This window comes from Cydia splendana, chromosome 19 (genome assembly GCF_910591565.1).
Source record: "Cydia splendana chromosome 19, ilCydSple1.2, whole genome shotgun sequence".
NCBI lineage: Eukaryota > Metazoa > Arthropoda > Insecta > Lepidoptera > Tortricidae > Cydia > Cydia splendana.
This window is the reverse complement of record NC_085978.1, coordinates 14,387,204-14,407,906: the sequence shown is the minus strand read 5'-3', so window position 1 is coordinate 14,407,906 and position 20,703 is coordinate 14,387,204. Positions and strand designations below refer to the sequence as shown.

Sequence of the window (20,703 nt, the reverse complement as noted above, 5' to 3'; positions counted from 1 at the left end):
GTGTCTATAGCTCACTTTGGAACATAACAGAACCGCAAACTTACCAAAGAAGTAAGAGAGAGCGAGGGTGATCATGGCCCACAGAGGTCCGAAGACTACTGAGCCGAAGGCGGGTAAAGTGGCGATCAGCTGTGATAGAGCCAGCACGAGCACACGGGAGCGGACGCCCAGCTTAGCCACGAATCTGGAATAAGTTAGTTATTCATTATTTTCATTAATCACAAGTTTATACAGTTTGAGCACGAGGTCCATGCATTATCTGATCTCGCGCTGACAAAGCGAGGGGCAGGTTCACATTATATGAGGAGAAGGCTGGCTACAAGGTAATCATAACCAATAATCACACCACAGAAAAAGAAATAATGAGAAAGAATAATGACAGCTGAACTAGTGACAAACAGCCCACACGTCAGAATAGTCACAATCACACGTAGTGATTATACTATGCTCTTTGACAATCACAATAGGTAGTACAAGTTGTGCTCGTACAAGTCAGTGACTTCAGTAGCTGGCTCCTTTCTATCACCGCATCCCTCGCCGTGGGCAGGTCAGTCCTCATTTAGGAATTTATATACCTTAGTTCCCCCCAAAGTGCTCTACATAAGGATATTAAGTACACTACATTTGAACTTTGAAGTTTGCTTTCTACCACCGCATCACTCGCCGTCGTTGGCAGGTCTATCTACACACCCTGCACCCTGGCACCTAAATAGTATCTCACTGTGCGGGTTGAAATATCCTTCCCCCAGCGCACCAGCTGTGGAATGAACTCCCTGTTTTCATGAAAGGGAAGCATGAAGTTCTCTACAAGTTTGACGTGGGATGGTATAGAAGGAGTCGCGCCAAAGAGTGAACCACAAGCCCATCTGGCTTATGTTAAATGTTGTAGCCCATCTGATAGTTTGTCAACCGGACTATAAACTTACTTGTCAGACACGACGCCGCCAACGACAACGCCAACGGAACCGATGCCGACGGTTACGGCGAACAGCCACCAGCCCAGGTCCACGTCGGGGAAGTAGTCCCGGTAGTACAAGTCAGCGTTGTATGCGAAGCACATACCGCCTGCGAAAAAAATTCATAAGTTACAAAAACATCAGGTCAGGGGTTAAAAGCTTTTACACCTTCCTGAAAGGGATGCATCAATATGTAGAAGTAAGATGGATATATATCTCCATCGGATGTCATGTGTTACAGCGTCCCTCTCGACAGTTACAAAATGCAGTAAGGTGTAGGTATAGATGCTACATATCTCTGATAATTTATATACAGGGCTGACGCATTCAGTTCGGGTCAAACGAAGGTCAAACACAGGACTTTAAAAGCTGACCCCCATGTATGACAGATTTTGCTCTCCTGATCACTATTTTACTATGGCACCTGTCGATTATTTTTCAGAAAACCATTAATATTCGCTTAACATACATGAAGTGACCTTGGGCAGCTCTTAGGGGCCTTCGTTTGATTCGTTCAGTCACAGTCGGTGCTCAAACATAAGCAACCACTTTTAGATACAGGTTACAAGTATAGCAAGTACTTATGGCGACATGGGTACCTACTTAAGTTGGGGTACACTTAGTACTAAAAGCGATACCGTGTATACATACAATTTGACATTTGTGACAGGCAAAGCCACATAACTATTTACACAGTACACTCAAATAATGTACATTTAATAATCCGCCTGTGGCAGTCGGTTAAAAATAGGAATCAGATACGCAGTTCCTACTATTATGTTCTATTTTACCCTATTAATTGGCTGAATGTTAACTTTAACTCGTCTCTATTGTGCCAAAAATAACGTGTAGGTACTCGTATCAATTTCCGTCTTTTTGTCCGGCGAATTAATTACAACTCAATTTTCTTTTACGGAAGCCTTATTAAACACCAAGCCTTGTACTTTATTAGAACGGTATAAGAAATATTTTTGAATGCTTCGGGACCACTAATTTGGCCTTGCATTTTGTGACAAGACGTCAGAGCCGTGACTGGCAGGATACGGGTGACAGGCAGAACTATTTTATACTTCCTTTGCAAAAACCAACCTTAATGGGTTTAAATTTATGTAGATTTTAGTATACATTTATGAATGAGGCTTTTTTCATAGGCCACTCGATATTGAATCTTATAAAGTTTGGCTTAAGGTTCATTAGGGATTGGTTGTAATAGGGCTTCTTAATCGTGTCTCCTAGGCATGTTTCTAGGTATTATGTTTTCTTGTTCGTCATGTTCGATTGTTGTTTTGAGAGCTACTTCGATTGATTTATTGATAGAAAATTGCTACTGCGTCAAAAACAGGTAGCTATTATTACCTATACTTTAATTAAACCTACAGTTTGGACTTGTTTCTCTTTTGATTCTTAATAGAACTAGCCTTGGACCAGTCTTGGCCCCCTAGGCCCCAGGTCATGTAGTAAGTACCAGCCGCCTTTCTCATTAATTACGGCCCAGCCCACTGGAGGGCTTGGTCACTTTTTCTTTCGTATAAGACATCTATTTCAATCTATATTAACCTCATGTTTGTGATAGGTAGTGTTAAGAGAGAAAACACCATACATCATTAAATAAAGGATTTAATACATAAAACTCGGAAAACAGGCGTAGCTTCAAGTAAATCACACTCCGACGCAGTAATGGCGGGCGATGCTCTTCTGACAGTCCGGGTCGCGCCAGTCCTAGTGTCACCACTGACACCTACCGTAGGGCTGCGTTCGAGCAAACCACATAATCGGTTATCAGTAGGTATATGAGAAGCACTGGTGGCCTAACGGTAAGAGCGTGCGACTTTCAATCCGGAGGTCGCGGGTTCAAACCCCGCTCGTACCAATGAGTTTTTCGGAACTTATGTACGAAATATCATTAGATATTTACCATTAGCTTTTCGGTGAAGGAAAACATCGTGAGGGAACAGGACTAATCCCAATAAGGCCTAGTTTCCCCTCTGGGTTGGAAGGTCAGATGGCAGTCGCTTTCGTAAAAACTAGTGCCTACGTCAATTCTTGGGATTAGTTGTCATTGTCAAGCGAACCCCAGGCTCCCCTGAGCCGTGGCAAAAATGACGGAATAACGCGAGGAAGAAGAGAAGAGTTTGTGATAGGTATAAAACTCACCGCAATGTCTGATAGAAGCCGCAATACACAGCAATATGATCCTCGGCTGAGTAATGACGTGCCAGATGGTGATCTGGGGCTGTTTCTTCCCCGCCTCCATATTCTCCGCCTTGCCCCCCTCCTCCCCGATGGTGGTGCGCTCCGGCTCACGAAGAGTCATGAAGGTGAGGATCGTGAGGACGATGCCGACGATGCCGGCTCCGTAGTAGCATACTCGCCAGCTCTGTTGAGGGTAAATGGGTATTATTGTCTTGCAAATGTACTGAAGAATAACGAAATAGATTGTAGAACGTGAGCGTGAAATGACCTATTTTACCCAGGAAAGTTTATAGAACGGAGCCCGAGTAGCTAAACAAGACATAAACATAAAATGCCAATCGTTTATTGAAAAACGCCAATCGGAAAGTAAAAATCAGGACGATGGCGCGGGCGAAAAATCATGTGATAATCTTGGGTTTTTTATGTTCGCTACATCAAATGCCGCAATGTTACACAAGGGATGATGACACATGTTGAATTTTATAACAAAACCTAGTAAAATAGATAGCTAATGAGCAATTTATCACAATAATGTGGATATTAAAATAATATATGGAAATAATACAAAAATACAGGACCTGAAAGTTCCAAAATTTTAGTTTTTTTTTAACTTCCAAGAAGGAAATAAGTAAGGATACCATTCGATTCCTTAAATTTTATTCAAAAAAAGATTGTATAGCAACTATGTACATAAACGCAATATTTCACCGACAAAAACGCAATTATCTTGTTTTTTCCATACAGTCCATACTTCAAGATGGACTCTCAGTGACCTTGACGTCACGGTCACTTTTCGTTTTGTTAGAGGCATTTCGCGAGTGAAGTACGATTGTCAGACTTTTACTATCATTTCTGACTTTTGTATTGCTTTATTGCAATGGGTCCCATATAGACATTTGATCCTAAAAACAAACCTGATCGATTGATATCGTAAATGAAATTTGTCCTCTAGCCTATTATCGATGAAGTATATGTAGACTTTGTAGAGGCCTTTAGGTTATTTTGACTTTTAAATAATCCTTAAATAATAATATTGTGATGGAAAAATAACTAACTATATATGCAGTAACTATAAAGTACGCAAGCGATTGAATAATGTTTAAGTATGACGTTATCATTTAATATCTAACTTTTAATCAGGTTAATTCTGTAATAAATGACTGAACGTATTGATCGGCCATATTCAAAACGTGAATAAAATTACCATAAGTACTAGTTTGGGCTCAATCTAGCTCATTACATTACACGTTATGATAGGTACAAAAGTTAACTATACTAGATAAGGTTTACTCGGGTAATTTCGAATGTCGAAAACTGTCGGATAATTCCGAAAAGAGACTTTTATTATCATGGAATTAAGGGTGATTTTCATCTGAATTTCGGAATTATCCGACATTCGGTATTACCCGAATACACCTTACCTTAGTTAGATACAAGCTTAGAGTTGGCGCAAGCTAACTCTACACGAACTTTGGAAGGAAAAAGTGTGGAAGGGCCTTAATAAACTTTTCACCACACCAGCTGGTGAAATAATCAAATGCAAATATTGAGTAGTTTCCTTATGTGGGCTGGTAAAATTCAGTTTCAAATGATGATTTTGAATCGTAAATATTTAATAACATTTATTTCCAATGGATTTCGTGTGATTTTGTTTGATATTTTACAGTTAGTACCTATTTTGAATGCGTGAAAAATTCTGTGTTTCACTCGGGGGCAAAATTTGTTTAACCCTCGCGCCTTGAAACCCTCGCTACGCTTAAGATTCCACTTTTCGAACCACTCGCTACGCTTATACTCAATTTTGGAATCTTTCCCTTGCTCGGGTATCAATATTTAATATTGATACCTGATGCTAATTTAGCAAGATAGGTTAATCAACAACTTTGCCCCCTTGTAAAACAAATTATTTTAGTAGAAGGTTTATGGTAACTTTGCCATTGCAAAGTTTGTGCAGAATTCACTTGTTCCGATTCTAGTAAAGTTCAACTCACCAATCCCCAAGCATTCAACTCAGGTATATACCTCCCAACAGGGAAAGCAATACCGTACCCCCCATAGATCCCCCAGTTGAAGATCGATAGCACCAGCGCCCTCTGGTGTTCCGGAAACATATCAGTCAGGATGCCAGTGGCCAGAGGGTTACATCCTGACTCGCCGGCGGCCATGATCATCCTGAGGACTACCAGGTGCCAGTATTCCTTGACGGCCCCCATCAGGATTATGGCGATGACGAAGACTAGTGTGCAGTAGGAAAGGATTTTTGCGCGGTTGTACCTGAGAAGAATAAAAATAAATGTATTAAGCAAACAATACCACAATATCCTTCCATTATTTTGAAGCAGAATATAACCAGGTTGATGGAGGAATTAGAGAATTCCTTCTAATATGTATATTCTCACTGTTTTTGTGTCCCTTACTACGCTCAATATTCTAAATTATAGAATCTTTCGCTTCCACGGGACTCAAAATAAGCACTCGAGGTAATATCAAACTTTGCTCTGTTGTTGTAAAAATTAAATAACAAATTCTAAGGTTTTAAACAGACTGACAAGTAAGACATACTTATCGGCGATGAATCCAATAATGACGCCGACCACAGTGAAGACTGCCATGAACGCCGGGCCAGCCAGCACCTGGTAGTCTATCCCCAGCCCGTTGTAGCCCCAATCGCAGTACCTCGTGCCGTTCAGGGTTAGGGACTCGCATCTGCAAAATAGGTATAAGGTTAATAAATTTTAAATTTACCTCCGACATTTCGGCGTTGTCCCTGCGGTCTCGGAGAAGACTGCCTAAATTTGACATCATCTATGGATGAGGTCTTGGTGGCTCAGATGGCAGTGCGCTGGAGTATCGATCCAGAGGCCGTGAGTTCAAATCTCACCCAAGACAGTAATTTTTCCAGTTTTAAATTTATTCTAAGTTTATCATCTAAGGGGTTGTGCACAAATCACGCGAGGTGTTTTCGGCTACTTTTTGATCCCCCTCTCCCCCTTGGTGATATTTGGTGAGGTTTTTGGCTAAAACAACCTCACGTGTATTTTTTTGAATTTTTTTCATTCGACCTAATTTTAAGATAAATAGTATTGTAGGTATATAGAAAATCTTGTTTATTTTTCTATTTTCGTTAAATTGACTCGCTATTTTGAAGTGCAGAGTGAAGATTTCTGTTTAACGTAACCGAAAAAAAGTATCTACTCATGTGGTAGGTGTTTTTTCTTAGTTTCGTTCACTGTAGAAAAATACACGTGAGGTTTCCTTATACCCCCCCTCCCCCAACGTGATCTATCGTGATTTTTTCGTGACCCCCCCTCCTATCGGACCTCGCGTGATTTGTGCACAAGCCCTAAGATGTTGATGTCAACTTTAATAGCCACTTTTCTAGCCGAGCGAGTTTCGAACTAAACGTTGGAGGTAAATTAAATACTTGATTTTATGCGATTAAGTCCCGTTTTAGTCAATAATAATGAGTAAAAATCGTGAAAGTTTAAATCAAGGTTAATTAAAGTCCGTCTCCGCAAAGTTGGTAGCGACTTGGGGGCTGTCCATAAATTACGTCATCGATTTTTGACGATTTTTGACCCCCCCCCCCCCCCCACCCCTATAATCATCCAAAAATCATGCTTCAAATGACCCCATTTCCTCCTACTTCATTACCCCCCCTAATTTGAAATGACGTAATTTATGAATAGCCCCTTGGCATTGAGAATGCATAAGGTCTATGTGGAGAAGACCGTCATTTAAAATTTTTGATTGGGAAGACCGTCATAGGACTAGAACTGTCGTATTTTGAATATGTGCTTCGCTCAGACAGTCAGAAAGTACGAGCTTCGCTTCTTCTGCTCTATCGACCTTCTGTATATGGAGTAGGTAGTATGTGTACAAATGCAAATGTTAAAAGCGACGAACTAGCTTATAGACGGTCTTACTACCTCATAGACCGTCTTCACCACATTGTCCTTACCAAACTTATTTTGTATTCTAGATACTTATTTTAGATTGCATTAAATTTCCATATATTTTGCAATGGATTAGGGCCTAAATCTTACATACACATATATTGGACAAAGCCGAAAAGGACATATGCATTAGGGTATTTAGAACCAGTATACAAAGTATCATAACAATCGGTGTAGCGGTTACGAAGAAATTAACAAATTACGATTTTTTTACTTTGGAGCAACCTGTATGTGTAGTAGCTCCTGAGGTAATAAATAGTATGAAACCTTCTTCCACCGTTTTGATTATCTTTTTAGGGTTCCGTACCCAAAGGGTAAAACGGGACCCTATTACTAAGACTTCGCTGTCCGTCCGTCCGTCCGTCCGTCCGTCTGTCTGTCACCAGGCTGTATCTCACGAACCGTGATAGCTAGACAGTTGAAATTTTCACAGATAATGTATTTCTGTTGCCGCTATAACAACAAATACTAAAAACAGAATAAAATAAAGATTTAAATGGGGCTCCCATACAACAAACGTGATTTTTGACCAAAGTTAAGCAACGTCGGGAGTGGTCAGTACTTGGATGGGTGACCGTTTTTTTTTTTTTTGCTTTTTTTTTCGTTTTTTTTTGCATTATGGTACGGAACCCTTCGTGCGCGAGTCCGACTCGCACTTGCCCGGTTTTTATTTATGACATTAATAAGATTCTGACTTTTGACAAATGTCATCATTGCCGCACATTTTCGAACATATTGTCAAATGCACTGCCAATGATTAATACAGTATGTTTCTTTTTGTTGCCGATTATTGGAAATAACTTTTGTTAGATAATTCATTTTTTTATCTTTTGTTCTAATTAAAAAAATATTACTGTTAGAGCATTTCTGAGAAGTAACCCTACGTGGGATTTCAGGGTTTGTCCAACGGCTAAGGTCAACCTGTATATATATATATTATATATAATACGCCTAATGATTAGGCGTACTTATTTAAGGATTTATAATAAATAAGCGAATGATTAGGCGTACTTATTTAATTTAAAAGCGTGTAAAAATAATTAAACCCTTGGCCGTATTTGCACGATGTCAATTGATTGTCGACATTTTAATGACATGGTGTTTACAGAATGCAATACTAATTAATGGTTACACGTCACGAGTTTCCTAGTCTTGAGAAAATTGCAAATTTATCACTTGCACCATTGACTGGCATGTCGGTAAGACAAAAATGAAGTCATTCATAAATAAACCTTGACTATGGGAGAATCTACACAAATCAACCTACTTAGGCAGAAATCCAGACAGGAAAATAAGGACTATACGCTTGTATGAAAAGGCGCGGTTGTCCCCTTTCGTCTGAAGGCTTGTCAAATTCAAATTCAAAAATATACTTTATTCATGTCGGCCTAGCAACAAGCTCTTATGAATCGTAATTAATCTTAATCTAATTATCAGAGCAATTTATTGATGTTAATATTATTCCATAATAAAATTGGATTATTATACATATCAAATTTAACACTAAGAATTTCACAAAAGGATCGTCAAACATTAAAAAGATAACTTGTGTTGTATAACCTAGTCGATGATATACCTATACATATATATTTAAATAAATACTTATATACACAGAAAACATCCAAACCAACGAACTAGAAAACTATAGAAGTGTAAAGAGGTTAAAAACGACTACACGGGAATTGTGGGAAGGTAACTCTGCATGACATTTGCAACGACAAAGTGTGGCAATGTCATCATAAATGTTATAGCCTCGTGTACTCTATATCTTTAGGTATTTAAATAAAAGTAAACAAAATCTACCCCCAAATGACACCTTAAGCCAGTTGAGGGTAGATGAAAATATTACATGATCAAAATGTAGGTTAAAGTCAGCCGGCCTAGCCAAGGTTACAATCGCTATCGCTTCGACAACGAAAAGCTTTATGTCTCTCTATCACTCTTCCATATTAGTGCAACAGTGACAGTTGCGTTTCGATCGCTACGGAGCGTAAGCGATTGGCATCTTGGCTACGCGTCCAGGTCGTTCAGTGACTGATCCAGGCGGTTTCGTATTTGGTTGGTTAACCTATAAATGTTATAACTACCCGAAAATGTACAAATTGTTTGTTTAATTTTTTTTAATACCTATAATGATACATGGCTCACTCGGACAAGACGTTGAGTCAAATGTGAGTCAATGACGTTACCTAAGTAGAGATTTCTTCACTGGTTAAACAATTTATATATGATAAGGTAGAAGTATTGTCTGTGCATTAGATTGATTATTTAATTACTTAACGGCAATATCGATTAAGATTGAGCGATTCAGAGGAAATTATTGTTGTTGTGTTTGAGAATTTTGTTTGTGTGGGGATTTTTATAACATATTACCTCTTATTTAATAATTTCGTGTATTATAACTCTTGAGTGTATGGAAACCACTTTAAATATTATGTACTTTAGTTCAATAAAAAATATGTAAAATATTAATTTTACGTCTGAAAGCAATGGGTCTGAAAATATTTTCGTGTCATAATTGGCAATCTAAAGCCATGCTTAAATAAATACACCGTGCATGTTTTTTTTATTTCCGTTTATTTCAAGGGTGCATTCCTGAACTTAAATTTAGCCACTTTCTCAAAGACACCGGTAGGTATTCTAATTAACTCCATTTTGGAGATAATCAATAATTAAATTTTATCTGGAAAGGCCCCCACGAGCTTGTACACTTGCCTGTTTACATATTGATTAGTGTTTAATAGTACGAGCTTATACATTTTCTACTAAACGTAAGTACTATCTCGGACGATCGATGTTCAAAATCTATACATATAATAAAGCTGAAGACGGTCGAAAGTCTGTACATGGAAGATATTTGAAAAAAAGTTGGCTGGGGATACTTAGAATCGATAACAGAACACGTTCCAAAAGTTTTTAGAATTTTTGTCTGTTTGTCTGTTTATCTGTTTATCTGTTTGTCTGTTTATTTGAACGCGCATCACGTGAAAACGGCTGAACGGATTTTGATGAAAACTTTACTAATCTGTCGAGAAAATCCCCGGCCAGGTTATAGGCTATAAAAATTCAACCCCTAAAAGGGGGGGTAGCCACAACACTCGATTGACTTAAGTTTGCCCCTGAATCTTATGGCGCTACTTAGGAAGGAGGGGCAAACTTTTTTCAAATATGTGCTACCACTACTGAGTACCCAGGTAAACTAACAGATGGAGCTGAATTTAATACGTTGTGACATGAATGAGCCACCGAGCAAAAGATTTTGCCAAATTAACTCTAAGTTTAGAAGACACGGATATCAACAAAAATAATTGAATAATTATGTTGATTTAATAAATTAATAATATATCGAAAAATGTTCGCGCTCGCTTCGTTCGCGTTTTCAATAATTTTCTAAGATATGGCGACTGCAGCAGCATTACTCTGTTGCAACGTTGCTGCTGCAGCACTGTCAAAATAATTGAATAATTACGTTGATTTAATAAATTAATAATATATCGAAAAATGTTTGCGCTCGCTTCGCTCGCGTTTTCAATAACTTTCTAAGATATGGCGACTGCAGCAGCATTACTCTGTTGCAATGTTGCTGCTGCAGCACTGTCAATTTTCGTGATAAAATGATGTGACTGACTTCCATACTAAAAGTAAAAATGTACAACTGTCTAACTGTCTATCAAATTGGGTTTTTATATCGAAAAATTTTCGCGCTCGCTTCGCTCGTGTTTTCTATTACTTTCTAAGAGATGGCGACTGCAGCAGCATTACTCTGTTGCAACGTTGCTGCTGTAGCACTGTCAATTTTCGTGATAAAATGATGTGACTGATTTCCATACTAAAAGTAAAAATGTACAACTGTCTATCAAATTGCGTTTTTATATCGAAAAATTTTTGCGCTCGCTTCGCTCGCTTTTTCAATAACTTTCTAAGATATGGCGACTGCAGCAGCATTACTCTGTTACAACGTTATTGCTGTAGCACTGTCAATTTTCGTGATAAAATGATGTGACTCATTTCCATACTAAAAGTAAAAATGTACAACTGTCTATCAAATTGCGTTTTTATATCGAAATATTTTCGCGCTCGCTTCGCTCGCGTTTTTAATCACTTTCTAATATATAGCGACTGCAGCAGCATTACTCTGTTGCAACGTTACTGCTGCAGCACTGTCAATTTTCGTGATAAAATGATGTGACTGATTTCCATACTAAAAGTAAAAATGTACAACTGTCTATCAAATTGCGATTTAATATCGAAAAATTTTCGCGCTCGCTTCGCTCGCGTTTTTAATCACTTTCTAATATATAGCGACTGCTGCAGCATTACTCTGTTGCAACGTTACTGCTGCAGCACTGTCAATTTTCGTGATAAAATGATGTGACTGATTTCCATACTAAAAGTAAAAATGTACAACTGTCTATCAAATTGCGTTTTAATATCGAAAAATTTTCGCGCTCGCTTCGCTTGCCTTTTTAATCACTTTCTAATATATAGCGACTGCAGCAGCATTACTCTGTTGCAACGTTACTGCTGCAGCACTGTCAATTTTCGTGATAAAATTATGTGACTGATTTCCATACTAAAAATAAAAATGTACAACTGTCTATCAAATTGCCTATTTATACCGAAAAAATTTCGCCTCCAGGGAAGAGGGAGAGAAATTAGGATTAGAAATTAGCCGCTTACTGACACAGACCGAATTCCACGCGGGCGGAGCCGCGGGCACAGCTAGTGTCATAAATATGTCACAGTTTTAAATTTTTTGGAAGAGTTAAATTAAATATAATGCCCGTGTTACAACAACGCTATATCCAACATTTAATTACTTTGTTTTAATATTTTTAGGGTTCCGTACCTCAAAAGGAAAAAACGGAACCCTTATAGGATCACTCGTGCGTCTGTCTGTCTGTCTGTCTGTCTGTCTGTCTGTCCGTCTGTCACAGCCGATTTTCTCCGGAACTACTGGACCAATCAAGTTGAAATTTGGTACACATATGTAAGTTTGTGACCCGAATACGGACATGTAACGTAAACAAATGAATTTTAAACATGGGGGCCACTTTTGGGGGGTAAATAAAAAAATGAAAAAATAATTTTTTTCAAACTATATCATGTTACATATCAAATGAAAGAGCTTATTGTAAGGATTTCAAATAATTTTTTTTTATAATTTTCGAATCAACAGTTTAGAAGTTATTCAAGAAAATAGGCAAAAAATGACCATTCCCCCCCCTTATCTCCGAAACTACTAGGTCTAAAATTTTGAAAAAAATACATAAAATAGGTCTATACCTATAGATGACAGGAAAACCTATTAGAAATGTACAGTCAAGCGTGAGTCGGACTTAATTACAGTTTTTAATCCGACCCCTACGGATTTTTTAAAGAGATTTCACTCACGTTTCACATAAAAAATACATTGTTAACAGTGCCGGATTACTTAGAGTAGTAGTTTTCTTAGAGTAATTGGTGATAATTTTCTGATAAGATAATCATTTTAAATATTTAACGGTCTTACCTACTTACGAGTAATTGTAAGGTCAAATTAAAAATAATGTTTAAAAAAAATGTTAAATTGAGAGCTAGCTTAAAGTTTTTTGTACTCGTCGACTTTAATGGTTGAATTAATAAAGACTTTGTAACCAATAAGCAAAACAAGCACGTGCTTACGGCACCACGTTCAGGGAGGGCACCAAAATGCCAGGTTGAAAAAGGTGAACAACTTTTAAAATTAGGGACAGACACATCGTTTTTACCACACGATTTTTTTTGCTGTCCAAAAGCTAATTTGCAAAAATAATGGCGCGTAATTCTTTGGGAAACAATCGGTAGCAGTAGAAGAGTCGTGATTACATGCATAGATTCGATTTCAACCCACTCTTTTGCGGTTCGGCGTTAGGTCTTATGCGAGGCCTTCTGCCTTACGGCAAAGTTGATCTTCTGCCTTAATTACACTTGGGCGTGGATCCAAATCCAAGCTTTCCTCTTTCGCAGCTGGGCCTACTGCCTTTCTCACACTTCGCCAATTCAATTCCAAGCTCTGCTTTCTTGCATATTTTATGCATGAAAACAACCTCGCTGAGACCCTTAAATATCGAGCCCTATGCGAAGCTAGGCTGATAGAAAACTGTCCCATCCCTTCTCTGTATGAAATCCTGGATTCGCGCCTGGTTGGGACTAAAACTAAAATTGCGTTTTTATATCGAAAAATTTTCGCGCTCGCTTCGCTCGCGTTTTCAATTACTTTATAATTATAAGGTAAGATAAAGGTGACATTCGGGTGGCGACTGCAGCAACATTACTCTGTTGCAACGTTACTGCTGCAGTACTGTCAACTTCCGTGATAAAATGATGTGACTGATTTCCATACTAAAAGTAAAAATGTACAACTGTCTCTCATATTGCGTTTTTATATCGAAAAATTTCCGCGCTCGCTTCGCTCGCGTTTCTATTACTTTCTACGCTATGATAAAGGTGACATTCGGGTGGCGACTGCAACAGCATTAGGTACTCTGTTGCAACATTACTGCTGCGGCACTGTCAATTTTCGTGATAAAATGATGTGACTGATTTCCATTCTCAGCTGTAATGCGGCAATGAACTTATCTCAATTTACCAAAAAATCAATGTAATATTGATGACCCTAGGGAGAGGGGGCACCTAGAAATGCTTAGGGCATCAAAATATCTTAATACGGCACTGATTGTTAAAAATTGTGTAATATACGGAACCCTTGGAACGCGAGTCCGACTCGCACTTGGCCGGTTTTTTTCTTTTTGAAAATTAACTACTTATGCCATTTAGGTTTTTTAAACGTACTTAACCTACCCCGAAGTTAACGGAATTCAATAAAAACACGGTGTATAACATCAATTATGTAACAGCGCAGTACTTCCTAGTTTTTTGCAGTTCTTAAACCGGATTAGATAATAACTGTGACAGTATGTCCTTGTCGCCATTTTGTAGAGTTTTTTGTTATCCTTAGGAATCGGTACTTAAAGGCTTATTAGATATTATGAAATACGTAATTATTTTTTATCTAGTTATTTTTTTGCTCTTTTTTGCCGATTTTAAATGCTGAGCGATTACTAAAAAAACTCTTTATATCTTGTATTGTTTTAAAAATAAATGGTTTAAAGAAACAATTGGTCACAAATTGTAAAAAAACCGGACAAGTGCGAGACGGACTCGCCCACCGAGGGTTCCGTACTTTTTAGTATTTGTTGTAGCGGCAACAGAAATATGTAAGTCATCATCTGTGAAAACTTGAATGAGATACAGCCTGGTGACAGAGTACAGACAGACGAACAGACGGACAGTGGAGTCCCCAGTGAAACCCTAGAAATGGTTTTGGTTTTAACTTCTACGTATGGATTCTAGATTTAGATGTCAATAAATTCTTAATTAAGTTTACCATTGTCTTCCTGCAGTTAAAACACGTTACACATAAAATGAACCTTTAAGTATACGACGGAATATTTGTCTTAATCTACGGTCACACCATATTACCCCCCTTGAAGCTTCATAAGCAATAAAACCTATGGCATTGGCCCAATTGATTATAATCTAAGGATCGTAACATAGCAGCGGTTGCTCTGAACATCAATTCATATTAATTGTGGCAAATGATTCAGCGAATGCTTGCAGTTTCAGGGAGACGATGTACAATCATTGCAGCACTTGACGTAGGTATTATTGAGTGAAACTTGTTATAGTTTATAAACTTATATGAACCACCAACTGAAAATCATGCCGTGGTATTAGGTACGCTCAGTGGGAGTCCTTTCCGTCCGTTTCTTTTCCTTTTCTCTTAAATATGTAACCAACCATGATTAGACGTAAATAAATGTATTCTATTCTATTTCTCATTGGTTTTCCTCTATTTCGAATTTCTGCCAAGCTTATAATTCAATTTCCGAATGTACGCTTATTTTTTTTTGTCATTATATTTATTAGCCAACGATATTTTTTCTCGGGTTCTCTCTATTTCCATTTTCTGCCAAGCTTATTCTGAGTCTAATAAAGGAAAACTACTTACCGTAAATTGTTAATTATTTTACGGATACCTTCGTATGGAATGCATAAATCGCGGTAGGTACAATACTCGTTGCACTTTACTTTTTTGCCGTAGCTCGTAAGAATTATATATTATAATCTGTGCCGTAGCGCAGAAAAAAACCCGTCTAAAACTGTAAAAAATATAACTAGCGATAGGAAACTAGTTATTTATGAAATTAATTTTACAATGGCTATATGGAACGTTTAAAGGTTTCCTTATTGGCTAGTTTTTGTTGAATTTGCAGTACTTTAGATATACTTAGCAATTTACTTAAGTTAAATAGCAGAAAATGGGTAGAAACGTGAGATTTACGGGACCTGCCATATTTTTATTGTAGTTTTTACAAATATAAATACTAACGTCATACACCTACATACAATTTCTATTTAGCCGATTAGTAAAATGACATCTCATACGCACCTATAATGAATATAATAGATCTGTATGTCGCGTATAAATATCTGTCACTATTTTTATTAACATCGTTATTTTGTTTAAAAATTTAGCGAACGCTTTAACGATGACAGACGGTTTGGTGCAACCGGGTTTGGCCCTTAACGCCACTTGCACCATCCCACTAACTCGGGCTTAACCGGTTAAACCGTTAACCCAGTGTCAAGTTGTACTGGTAACCATGGTAACTCCAGGTTTAACCGGTTAATCCCGGGTTAGTGAATGGTGCAAGTGGCGCTAAGAGGCCATATAGGATGCCATTCTCCCATTAACCTCTTGTCTGTGTATACCAAATTTTTAGTCATCATTTCGCGTTTTTTCAAGAATGATTTTTTGGCTCTATAAATCATAACCGAGGTTTGACCCGTGATTTAAGACCACCACTTACATAAGTATGAAAGGTTAAAGAATGATTCACGAAGTCATCCTTAAGGGGCACCGATTTATGGAAAAAAAAATAATAATTTATGATTGCATTCATTGGTTCGCTGGCTATTTGAAAAATGAGTCTTAGCAGCTTTTAATCCGTAGCTTTCCTACGGCCATCTTGGGTCGGGTTGGGTTGGAATTAGATTACTCACATTTCACTGGAGTTGACTTTCTCGCAGATGACTGGTAGTTGCGCGTATGTCAGGTGAGTGTGTGTAGTGTTGAGCATGCACGCCTTGTCGCCGTAGTGTAAGTCATTTGCTGTCACTTTTGATGTGGTTCCTGAAGGAAAGATACATAGGTAATTAACATCATCCACAAGATATACCGTAAATATCTGGAGACTGAGGCAAAATGTTAGGAGAGATAATAGATACAGTTTAAACACCTTTATTATTTAAAAACATTGCATTTAGAGAACAGTTATTTATAAGACTAAGACAACAGTACTCGTAGGTAGAATTTTCTAGTCTCTTCTTCTTCCTCGCGTTGTCCCGGCATTTTGCCACGGCTCATGGGAGCCTGGGGACCGCTTGACAACTAATCCCATGATTTGACGTAGGCACTAGTTTTTACGAAAGCGACTACCATCTGACCTTCCAACCCAGAGGGGAAACTAGGCCTTATTGGGATTAGGCCGGTTTCCTCACGATGTTTTCCTTCACCGAAGAGCCACTGGTAAATATCAAATGATATTTCGTACATAAGTTCCGAAAAACTCATTGGTCGAGCCGGGGTTTGAAACTTTGAACCCGCGACCTCCGGATTGACAGTCGCACGTTCTTACCGCTAGGCCACCAGCGCTTGTAGGTAATTTTCTAGTCATAAGTATTAAACTATAGTTATTTTATTTAAAATTACTTTTTATTCGGACAAATTGCGGTTACTAAGAAGACTATGGGTGGAATCACATCTGTCAGCACCGATAAGCGTTGGTAGCCTAGCGGTAAGACATATGTGACTTCTACCGATATCAACGGGGGACGCAAGTTCGTACCGACGGCCCGTGCAACGAATATTTTCGGAACTTTCCTTCGAAAAGACTAGTGAAAGAATTCCACCAGTCTTTTTGGTGGATAATCATATTAGGGCAGTTTTCCCTCTTGGTTGGAAAGTCAGACTAAAACTAGTGCACGCGCAAATTTTTTGTGCGCAAGTTTGCCGAGCGTATTAAGCTTACTAAATGACACGTGGCAAAAAGGCAGATACCACTATATTAGTTACTTAAATGATATTACGAGTAGGTAGGTACATTACCCAAAACTGATATCTCACAAAAACTTAGTTTCCAACTTCACGGTAGTTTTAACTATTTACATCAACAATGACAAGACTTCAGTCGCGAATTCCAACTTTTTACAATACATGTTAATGATTGCCGAAATAAGTAAATCATTAAATCGGGCAAAAAGCGGAACATTGCGTGCTTTTTGTTTAATTACTGGGTTCGAGGACGTTCAATGTCGAGGTTGGAAAGCAAAAAGTTATTTAATGGCGAGCTCGTGTCAGAGAATGATAGGTGCTTCTGTGTTGCGTTATGTTATTACACGTGTGATATAATCGGTTGATGTATATCTTAAAAGTTCGTAGATGTTATTATATCTATGTCTTAATTTACTATGTAATCGAGCTGTTTGGTGCAAACTTATTGGAGATGGAATTATACGACTTTCGTAGTTCGGTAAAGAATAAAAGCTCAGGTACAGATTTACTTTTTAACCGAGGTATAAATTTTTTTTTAGATTTATTTCGATAAATGCCGAAGCGACTGCTGGACCGTTTTGGAAAAATATTTTTTGTTTTGAGGTTTGAAGGATTTTCTTAAGAACCGCGTTTTTACTTTATAAAATTGTGTCCGTGACTCTGATATGGTCAATGGATGGCTGTATGACAATATGCTAGCTATGGTAGGCAGGGCCCTTAAGTAAATAAACCGGTATTAAAGTAATGAGCACCTGTCATTTTTTATTGCCAATAAAAACATATCCGCCAGCCTACACAGCTTCAAAGAACACAAAAATTGCTAGAGAACATAAGTACTAGAATAATTATCACAGTCATGTTAATCAATTTGAACTTCAGAGTCTCCTCCTATACCAATAAATAATTTAATCGTACGGCGTATTTAATTAAACATTAAACGAGAAATAAAATAAATTAATAAATATTATGGGGCAATCTGCTATACATAGAAAACCTCCATAACTCAGGAACAAATGACGACTTTCACTTCATTGCGCATGCACCGATCAGCGCGAGCGATTTTCAAGGTCGTATCAAAATAATATCAATACCGTAACAAATTGTTTAAGCTGAATGGGACGCCAGTTATAGATTTACCCCCTTATTCATAAAACTTTACGTGCCTGCGGGCTCAGCACGGTTCCATTTTTATCGACTATCACTATGCGCGTCCCTTTCGCACTTACATACTTGTTTGAACGTGACAGGCATGGTGACAAGGGATAAAAACGCGACCGTGCTAAGCCGCCTGATTTAGTTAAATTATGTTTTATCAGTTTATCACAGAATAAATAATACTACTAGGTACAGAAGATTCACTCTCTAACAAAACGCGTTTGTTACGATTAGGACAGATATGACCGCTAGGTGGCGACAGCGCCACGCGCAGCTTATGGCTAGCCACTAAAATTGGCGTGGGACGGATGTACTTGTAGCTTGCAAAGCGACGAAATCGTGGAGTGAGCCACGCCTGTTTTCCCTTTCTTGACGACCGGTCTGGCCTAGTGGGTTCGAATCCCGGTCATTTATTTGTGTGATGAACACAGCTATTTGTTCCTTAGTCATGGGTGTTTTCTATGTAGGTATTTAAGTATTTATAAATATGTATATATTATATATCTCGTTATCTAAGTACCCACAACACAAGCCTTATTGAGCTTACCGTGGGACTTAGTCAATTTGTGTAATAATGTCCTATTATAATATTTATAACTCTTGACCGAAGAGCTGGCGGCTACCTCGCACAACGTATCAGCATTGCGATACAGCAAGGAAATGCCGCCAGCATCCTTGGTACAATGCCTCAAGGGCCTATTTTAGATTTAAGCTAGTTATTAATTTCGTTTAGTAGTACCACTGTATATATATTGTATGTAAATTCAGAAAAAAAAAATATTTATTTATTTACAAAGACATACGTCAAAATGACAGATAAAGAGAAACGATATAAGCTAATTTAGGTTTGTAGCGCATTTATGAATAAGGGAGTTAAAGATCGCACAAGGCCAATTCAACAACATAGCTCTAGCGATACCTAGGCAGGCCCCGTGCATGAACTATAGGGGGCAGCATAGGAGCCGTCAGATTTTTGACGTGAGGCGTAAATGTGTCGTTCATGCTTGCAGCCCCAAGATGGCAGAACCTACTATGCACAAGGAAACGTAACCACGAGAACGGTAGATGGTAGCACTTGCTTTGGCAATGTACATGTGCACATATGTTTCCGATTCAGGCCACAAGATGGCAGACCCTCCAATGCGCACGGTCCCTATACTATGAATTAATTATGAACTTCTAACATTTCTCGGCTAACCCAGTCGTGTGACCGCAGCTCTCTAGTCACGTGCTGTATGTAAACAAACATACGAGCGTGTGTGACGCAACACCACAACTTGTCAGACGAGACGAGAGCTTTCACTTTTCACGGAGATGTACGAAATGTATGAATTTAGAAATTAACGTGATGTGTTATGCATAGTTACCTACTTAGGTAATATTTTTCCTAGAGATCGTCTGGGTGTAAAACGGGTGGTGGCAATTGCAGTTAAACGCAATGCATGTTGGGTTTGGAAAAATGGGTACTTAGATAAAGTTAAAAAAAAAAAATTAACATTTCATTTTTTGCACTGTGTATTTAATTATGTATATTATCAATCATTTTATGTTTAGGCACAAAAATGCGGAAGTAGATTTGTTCCACTTACGTTTGATATACCTAGGCAATTATTGAAATATATTCTAATTAATGTTTTCAATAATGTCATCAAATAATCTTTTAACTGTAATATTTATGCCAATATAAGCCATATAAAATCATTTAACTAAACATAAGGAAGTGTCCAATCCATTGACTTGATACGCAATTCCAAAATAAATAATTACTTAATCTAAAACACTGTGGGAAGTAAATTAAAATTTATACACTAATTTAATTAAGATACATGACCGTAGGCTTAATTGGGTACTAAAATATGACCTTGACTAAGCACTGAGACTTTAAGAATGCTTTAAGAGCAGGCGTGGCTCACTCCGCGATTTCGTCGCTTTGCAACAGGTAGCTACAAGTACATCCGTTCCACACCAATTTTGGTGGCTGGCCATAAGCCGCGCGTGGCGCTGTCGCCACCTAGCGCCATCTGTCCTGATCGTATCAGACAGACGCGTTTTGTTAGAGAGTGTACTATTATTTATTCTGAGTTTAAGAGTCCCGTTTGTAGTCGACCGAGCGTTAGCGAAAGTCGTCGTTTCAGCTTGGGCAATAATGTTTTCGTATGTCGGATGTTGTTGACTTACCGATAAGGTAATGTCCGAGCTCTCCAAGTATGTAGCCTACGGACACCAGCCCCAGCACGTACCACTTGTAGTACGGACGGAGCTTCGCCCAAATACCGCCGTGAAACATTTTCAATCTGAAACAACA

General features: G+C 38.3%; 1 protein-coding gene and 1 long non-coding RNA gene across 2 annotated transcripts in view; one reads left to right on the top strand and one right to left on the bottom strand.

The window, feature by feature from the left end:
• Positions 1-18,986, top strand: part of LOC134800119 (uncharacterized) — a 66,960-nt gene extending 47,974 nt beyond the window's left edge. The window contains exon 2 of the long non-coding RNA XR_010145503.1: positions 18,866-18,986. This is a non-coding gene — a long non-coding RNA (uncharacterized LOC134800119). The remainder of the gene's footprint in view (positions 1-18,865) is intronic.
• Positions 1-20,703, bottom strand: part of LOC134800058 (putative metabolite transport protein HI_1104) — a 23,325-nt gene extending 2,622 nt beyond the window's left edge. Inside the window, exons 1-7 of the mRNA XM_063772514.1 lie at positions 20,577-20,703; positions 16,193-16,322; positions 5,712-5,855; positions 5,141-5,423; positions 3,111-3,333; positions 927-1,065; positions 45-184 (exon numbers count right to left, since the gene is read on the bottom strand). Coding sequence (XP_063628584.1) covers positions 45-184; positions 927-1,065; positions 3,111-3,333; positions 5,141-5,423; positions 5,712-5,855; positions 16,193-16,322; positions 20,577-20,685 — 1,168 coding nt within the window. The 5' untranslated portion in view covers positions 20,686-20,703. The remainder of the gene's footprint in view (positions 1-44; positions 185-926; positions 1,066-3,110; positions 3,334-5,140; positions 5,424-5,711; positions 5,856-16,192; positions 16,323-20,576) is intronic.